At 40.8% G+C, this 8,630-nt stretch overlaps 1 protein-coding gene across 1 annotated transcript in view; it reads right to left on the bottom strand.

The window, feature by feature from the left end:
- Positions 1-5,540: 5,540 nt before the first annotated feature.
- ZNF740 (zinc finger protein 740) overlaps positions 5,541-8,630 on the bottom strand; it is a 29,257-nt gene continuing 26,167 nt past the window's right edge. The window contains exons 8-10 of the mRNA XM_075265849.1: positions 7,471-7,538; positions 7,271-7,389; positions 5,541-5,969 (exon numbers count right to left, since the gene is read on the bottom strand). Of these exons, the coding sequence (XP_075121950.1) occupies positions 5,880-5,969; positions 7,271-7,389; positions 7,471-7,538 (277 nt within the window). The 3' untranslated portion in view covers positions 5,541-5,879. The remainder of the gene's footprint in view (positions 5,970-7,270; positions 7,390-7,470; positions 7,539-8,630) is intronic.

Here is an 8,630-nt window from a genome sequence, read left to right as displayed (position 1 = left end):
GACATGATGTCATGCCTGACCTCCAAGACTGTGCTAAAATATAAGAATTGAAATTACAATGAAGAATAGTTATTTCCACTAGTGCTTTCAAGTGGATCTTAGAAGAGTCCCCAGGGTTATCCTGCTGCCAATACCACAGTGATCAGCAGTAACCTATGAAAAATCCTGGAAACAAATGTTCAGTTCCCCCACAGCGCCATCACAGGAGAAATCAGGCATTAAACATTGTCTACTGAAAGCAATGAACCATCTGTATGAAGCAAGAACATGCAGAGTCCTCCATTCCGAAATACACTCTGCAGCTGTTCTCTGCTACTTAAGGGGTCATGAATGAAGGACCCTCGCCCGTCTATTATTAACGAAGGAAGCCCTACTAGGCCTTTCATCAATGGAAATAGCTGTAGTGGTTTGGATTCATTTATCCCTACACTTAATGGAGATTTATAATGCATTATTTTTGGGTTAAGGTTGGGACTGCCATTGAAAATTGGGTATATAAAGGAAGCGGTAGATGCAGTATCTATCCAAACAAACCTAAGCATATCATATACCATTTTATTTTTAGTTGTCCGAGCTTTGTATTCATGACCTATAAAAGTTTTACAAGATTAATACAAAATGTAATTTAATCTATTAATAAGGTCCTGTACCCATGAAAACACAGAAATGACAGAGTGTTTAGTGGTGTTTAATGGTCCTCGATCAGCTGCTCTCAGCAGTTCCTACCCAGCTGATACACAGAGAATGTAGCAGGAAGCAGACAGCTCTGTTCTGTGTGTAGTGGCTGGAGCAGGTACTACAGATCAGACAACACTCATGAATGAGAGCTAAACTGGAGTGACCCATCCCACCACTGCACAAAGAACAGAGCTGTCTGCTTCCTGCTGCATTCTCTGTCTATCAGCTGCTGATCTCATATTCATGACCTATCTTTAGAATAACTCATCAATATTTTCTTACCTCGGTATACCTCTTTAAAACTCCTCTGATTCCTAACAAAAATAGTGATCGAGTTCCTAAGAAAGTACATGCACCAGGCCATGCATCTAGTGAATTATACAATATCGAGAATTGTAGAATATATTTTAAAAGAATACATTTATTTTGAAAGCCACAGACAATAACTTTCTTTTCCGACTTCAACTTCACATTTGTAAACGCTTTTTTTCCCCAAGAACTGGACAACCCCTTTAAGACATCTTACAGACCACAACACAAAACACACATTGTATCAAAAGGAAATTTTTATTTAAATATTCTACATACACTGGCAGGAGGAGGCAAAAATAAAAATACATCGGACTGAATGTGTCATAAAAGTAAAACTATCCTCTAATCTACTGCTAAGGAAAGATGAATACGTGACTAGCAAAATAGTGGGATTACAGTATTTCCCGTAAAACGTGGAAGCAAGCTCTTCCTAACAGTTATTTACCACTGGTATAATTCAGAGACAGTATATCAGTGTAACATATAAAAAGGTGTAAAACCAACAAAAAGTAATAAAAAAAAAAAAAAAAAAAAGTTAAAGATAATTTTTTTTTTCCTCTATGAAGGTTAGAACAAGAAATCTGTGATCTGATTGGGCAAATGGCCATCAGACAATTCTTCTCTCCAGGACTTTCAATCAATGAATTATCCTCAGGATCAATCAATTAAAGATCAGCAGGGGTCTGACACCCAGGCCCCCTGCAGATCAGCTGTTTGTAGAGGTTACAGCCTCTTCAGTACTCACCAAGGACACTGCTGTACATTTGTACAGGTACTGTGCTTGCTAACACAGCTCAACCCATTCACGTCAATTAACGTGTAGTCACATGACCTGTGAAGCGAACTTGAACTACTAATATATAGGGGTCCTGAGTGTGGGACCCCCAGATCTTTAACTGTTGACACATCAGCTTTGGTGGTCCTCCTAAGAGGCTCTCTGCCAGTCAGGGTAGTCATACAATTTTTACCTATATTAAATTACAGAGACCGGTGCCTTACAATTTATAACTAGGGGCCAGGAAAAGCCAAATCTGCACCTTAGAAATAGAGGAATAATTTCAAAACTATCTGCAAAATTATAACTGAGGTCACATAATAGTACAAAAATGTCATTTACTACACAATACAAAAAAAAAATGCAGATTTTTACATGTCATATTTAAAGCTACAGTTCATTACATACAGCAGTAGCGCCATAGCACATATCAAACTCTATAACACAAGAAATGCAAAAGTTTTTAAAAAATGCAGTTAAAAAAAAATAAATTTCAGAATACAGAATTACTGGTACAGAGAAGATTGCTAAAAGCAGAGGTTCAGTCTTGTTACTTAAAGGGGTAACAGAGGTGGGATCTTGGTTCAAGTAGCCGAAGCATTTGTAGCTCTGGAGGGTCCCATAAAATTCTGTCAGCAGCTCTATAATTACTCCTTAGCAACAGACTACACATTCACAGTGTCTGTTGCCAAGGCGGCAATGAGAAGTAATAGACAGAATCTAGAACTGAACCTGTACTTTTAGGAGGGGTTTAGTCTATCAAACATTTTTGGAGGTCTTGACTTACGCAACTCAAGAAACACTTGTCAAAATGAATATTCTGTGCCCTCAGAGAGTAAAGTAAATAAAACATTTGTTGGAACATACCGTACATCATTTTTGTCAATTAAAACCGTATTTCTCCTTTAAAGGGATCCCATCATTTAAACTACATTTTTTCTGCTTATCACATAGGAATAGCCTTAAGAAAGGCTATTCTTCTCCTACCTTTAGATGTCTTCTCTGCGCCGCCGTTCCGTAGAAATCCCGGTTTTCGCCGGTATGCAAATGAGTTCTCTCGCAGCACTGGGGGCAGACCCCAGTACTCAAATAGCACTAGGGGCGTCCCCAATGCTGCCAGAGAACTCTCCAGCGCCGCCTCCATCTTCTTCAGGAATGGGTCTTCTTCTTCTGATGGTTGGCTTCAAACTTCTAGGCCTCAGGCCTAGGGCAAAGCCGACTGCGCATGCTTGCCGGCCACAAGAAAATGACCGCTTACACAGTATTATCTTGAAGTCAGCAGGCATGCACGGTTGGCTTTGCCCTAGGCCTAGAAGTTTGAAGCTACCGCCGGAAGAAGACCTGTTCCTGAAGAAGATGGAGGCAGCACTGGAGAGTTCTCTGGCAGCATTGGGGATGGTCCTAGTGCTGTGAGAGAACTCATTTGCATACCGGCGAAAACCAGGAGTTCTATGGAACGGCAGCGGGGAAGACATCTAAAGGTAGGAGACAAATAGCCTTTCTTAACGCTATTCCTATGTGATAAGCAGAAAAAATTCAGTTTAAATGATGGGATCCCTTTAACATATCTTACAACAGAGCCTTCCTTTAGGTCACACATTTAAGCTGACGAAACATCTTTTATTTTATATTTTACACTAAACTAGACCAAGTTTTTTTTTTTTTCTTATTTACAAGTGTAAAAATGTAAAATGTCATTTATCTTCCTGTACAAAATGCTTAAAGGGGTTCTCCACCCAATTTGATTTGTTAAAAAAAAATCTTATTAGAATTCAGATGTTCCCTAAAAATTACACTGTTTTTAACTACATGGTTTCATAAAATCCCATTCACACAATGCAACATTGCAATGTCTGTAACAGAACATAAAAAACAACCCTGTGCGCACGGCTTCTTCTCTTCTGTCAGCAAAGCGACTATCAAACTTTGTCTATTCTGACTGCCTGGCGGAAAAGGATCCTATGCTTAACATGAGCACATTATATTCAGTAGCGTAGTCAGGCAGTATACTCCCTAGTAACCAGTCTCTCTCAAGATTAGTCAGATTCTTCCACTGAACTGAGGACAAAAGAAGCCGTAATGAAACTCGCCAGGACTTAACCAGTTTGTTATCTCTTCCTGCCATAGTACATGTTTGGTATAGATAAACTATGGAGGAGAACCTAACATAACTTATACTGCTCAGACATTAGAGGGGTGTAGCGGGACTTTACTATTGATAATCATTAGGAGTCTGATTGTCAGCACCCACGCAGATCAGCTTCTGGTTGGTGCACTGTATGAATGGTGTGGCCATCCCTGCAATCACTGATCAGTGGCTTGCCGAGAGTTGGAATCCCACCAACTTGCTATTGATGACCTACTCTAAGGATCACTTATCATTAGTAACCTCCTTTAAGAATAGGAAAATTGATAGACACAACCCCTGGTATTTTGGGCAGTAATGTGAGTAAAAAAGATATACAGCAGTATAATATATCTACTAACCGGTCTGTCACATTTTATTTACAAGTATTATTAGAGTCACTAAAATGGATTCTCCAAGGATCATGATGGCCTACTGCAGCTCCTATTCACTACAATAGTGCGGCATGGACAGTACACAGTATACAGAGGTGTCTGCTTCCATATACTGTGCTCTGATCAGATCCCATGAGTTTAACCTCTACAAAAATACTGTACATGAAATATACTTTAACACAATAATAAATGCACGTCTGCTCCTGCTTCTCCAGTCTGTCTTACAAAGATGGCTCCATAATACGTTGATGTGTATTGGATCCTGGTGAGAGGGTAAGGCCTAATGGCTCCTTGGCACAGGACCAGGCACAGCAGGCCACACTTTGATAACCCTATACTAAGGTATATGAATTGAGAATTACTCGCACAGAAGTTTATGAATTTCTAGCGTTTAGTAGTTTCCTGCTGCATTATTGAGGCCTAAGTCCAGTGTCATAGCTGCATGTAGATCTGCCCATTCTTACCTTTCCTCTTAGTTCAAGATACCTCAAGATTAGAATTTTTTTTTGTAAAGGTATCCATCTCATGCTACCTATGTAGTGATATCTCAAGCCAAGAGGACATTAAAGGGATACTCAAGGATCAGCATATGGATAGCCAATGCTAGGACAGACCATGGATATCAGATCAGTGGATGCCTTAACTTTCACCAACCCCATTGATCAATTGTTTGAAGAGATTGCAGCACGTGTGCAAGCACTGTGGCCTCCTTGTTGCTTCCATGTGTCCCTGTACCTGCATACATTCAACTCCATAGCAGTGGAGTAAGGCATTGAAGTGAATGAAACAAACCCGCAATACACTGCACCAATACCTCCATATTATGGTGTTCAGGTAGACATACCAAGGTAAACCCTGAAAAAGCTGCAGCACTATCACGAGTGCCGCGGCCCCTTCAAACAGATGGTTAGCGGGGGTTGCTAAGAGTCAAACATCATCAAAATGCGGACACTTTATTGATGGTCTATCCTGAGACTTCCTTTAAAGAAGTTGATGACCCATTCCATCACCAAAACCCAGCCCTGCAGATATATAGGTTTGGGTCACCTGAATCAAACAGTAGTTCCCCTCCATTGTCAAGATATCGCCTTTTTTGTCAATGTGCAAATGAGCTTCTTTGGAGTAATGAAGCCATTGCCGGTTTCCCTCCATCTTTCCTTCATTGCACTCATTTCCATTTTGACAATAACAGCGATGTCTCACCAACAAAGGCACCAATTCGCAAAGGGAAAACTAGGTTTGATTCAGATTACCCTAACCTATCTATCTGCAGGGCTGGGTACAGCAGACAAACTCACTTTAATGTCCTAAATAGCCCCTTTAATTACCGATGAGAGGTTCTTTAACATACTAAAGACAAGCTGAGGTGGCAAACAGAGACTCACTCTAAAAATCTAAATCCGCTTACACAGTTCATGACAGACTGCTAAAATGTTTTTTAGTCTTTTATATAAAAATTTGCCGTTTACTGTGACATTATTACAAGTTGTCTGTCAGTGTTCCCAGCCCTGCACCTTCACAATTTCTGTGATTTACCAGTACTGATAGTACATAAGTCCTGAGATAGGGAAGACTGGCTGACAATCCACGCACTTCACAACCCAAGGTTTATTTGAGGAGGTTTCATGTGGCACCCCTGACAAATCCTCTTATGTTTCAGAAGGCGGTCTGTCCTAGAAAAAGCCTAAAGAAGACAGAAAGAGAAAGAACGTAAAGAAAGAATCAGCATGTGGCCCTTTAGCACTGCACCTGTATGGCTCTGTTCACATTACATCTGGGGATGTATGTTTATTGGGAGATGCCTGGTTAGAGAAAAGTGCACTGGAGCCAAAAGGACATTATTTCTCCCTCCATCTCGTGCACAGGGATCTATAGATACATATGTGCTGGGAGGTTATCTGCTGCATTTGTCATATGTGCATTGCAGATGGAGTGTGAACTGAGCCTAAGTGGACATGACTAGGAATAGGCACATTGAACACTGATCTCTTCTTACCTTATAACATACCATAAGTATTTACAGGGATTTACTCACAATGGACATTTATCAATTAACCACAGAATAGGTGACACCACTGGAAGCCCCACTGATCTCACTGCACTAGCAGAGTAAAGACAACACTGGACAAGTGGCAGTCATACATATGCAGAGCAATTCTAGCCTAAGTGAATGGGGCTGATGGAAACAGCAGAGTATAGCACTCTTTCAGCTGCCAAATTCCATTCCACATTGTCCTTTTTTTGGTTGTCCAGCAAGTGCTTGGGAACCCAGTTCTAGTGACTGGTGTGAGTCCTGCAAATCGACCTGTGGAAAGGTGATTCCGGCCTGGGTTCTGAACCTTGGGTTTCTGGGCTCGTTCTGGTGTCTGGCACTTAACTCACCATTCCTCCTCCCTATGTCATATATATGGGGTTGGTAGTCGTACTCATTATAGCAAAGCCAGTCTGATTCTTTGCTATGCATCTGTAGCGACAGAGATGGGAGCTGGCTTTGCTAATACAATTGCCGAGTCCTCTAAACCACCATAATATATGTCATATACCAAAATATAGAGAAAGGAGGAGCAGGAAGTCCATCACTGGACAGGTGACCCAACCCAGAAACCTGAGGTTCTCAACCTGCAAAATCCATGCTGGAAGCTGCCACCACCAGATATCCCCTTTAAAGTGATTATGTAATTGGAAAACATGGCTGTTATATTCCAAAAACAGTACGCCTCTTGTCAATGAACTGCATCATGTAATGTGGCAAACCCCCAATAAATCTACAGGACATGGACAGATTCTGGCACTCAAAGAATACCAATGTAATGCTAACAATAGGTGGCAATAGAGACAGCTTCCTGGCCATTCATTCTCACGTTGCAAACATCTAAGCCAAAGGACCATCATATACAGAAAACCTGGATTGAATGAACAGAGGACATAGTGACCTCCTTCAGTCCCCCTCCATTGTACCTTTGGTGCACTCGGGTCATTACTCACCTGCTGACATCGCTCACACTGGTACGGTTTTTCTCCGCTGTGAACTCGTTTGTGTCGGTCCAAATGATATTTCTGAACAAACTTCATGTCGCACATGTCACATTCAAATGGACGTTCCCCTACGACATAACAGGGTGGCACACTGAGGGTCTTTGCACAATCAATAGTGGTCTTCACAGTAGTGCGGGGCCATCTCTTACCTGTGTTAACGAACACGTCTCTGTGAATACCGAAACTTGGTGAAAATGAAGGTAAACTTGTCCCAGACCTAAAACATATATATGTTACTGTAAGTTTCCAAAGTTTGGAATTTGCTTTGAGGTATATTTGATGGCTTGTCTCTGACAAATAAAGCTTTAACACAAAGAATAATTTATTATTACGGGAATACAACACAAATTATGTCTACCCTCATGGCAGCCTAAAAAAGATGAGAGCCATGCACATGATAGGACACATCACAATGAGACATCCATGGCCTTTAAAGGATTCCGCAGGATTAGAAAATAAAGCCACTTTCGAGCAGCAATAGCACCACATCTGCTCATAGGTTTGGTCTGGTATTGCAGTTCAATGGTTGAGAGGTGTGGCCATGTTTTTCTAAATTGCACCATAATCTTTGACCAGTTATATGTAATGGCTACCAACCATTGAGGCAGTTCATTATTATCCTTATAGGAAGTCTTAGTCTCTGTTCACATCTGCACTATGACTTCTGTGCTGCATCTGTAGTGCATCTGTAGTGTCTGCTGATGTGTGAGGTTTCCTTCCTAGGCTGCTCTATTTTTGGTGGCAAAAGCTCAATGGAACCCACAATGAAAAGGTGAAACAGATGTGGACATAGACTTACAATCTGATCAAACATGCCAATATTCCAAGGATCACCATTACTGATGATTTTTGCATATACATTTACACCATTATTATTAGCTTACTAGCTGGTACCCGCGACTTCGTCTGCGGTGATTGTAGAAGTGGGTATATACAGGCGCGGGTAAGGTTTTCGTACTGTGTATATGGTATGGGATATGAAATGTAACTTTGTATCTTGTTTTTGCTGTAATTCAGAGAATACGTGAGACTTTTGTGTTGAAGTTACTTTGTATTAGAGCTGCTATACGGTGTTGTGAGAAACTTTACATAGTGACTTTGGGACAGAAGTATTTGAAGTTAACCCTTTCCCACCGATGGCATTTTTTGATTTTCGTTTTTGACTCCCCTCCTTCTAAACCCCATAACTTTTTTATTTCTCCGCTCCCAGAGCCATATGAGGTCTTAATTTTCGCGGGACAAATTTTTCTTCATGATGCCACCATTAATTATTCTATATAATGTACTGGGAAGCAGGGAAAAAATTCAG

This window comes from Leptodactylus fuscus, chromosome 2 (assembly GCF_031893055.1).
Source record: "Leptodactylus fuscus isolate aLepFus1 chromosome 2, aLepFus1.hap2, whole genome shotgun sequence".
Classification (NCBI taxonomy): Eukaryota; Metazoa; Chordata; class Amphibia; order Anura; family Leptodactylidae; genus Leptodactylus; species Leptodactylus fuscus.
Note: the sequence above shows the minus strand (reverse complement) of the source record. Positions and strands in the feature narration are given on the sequence as shown.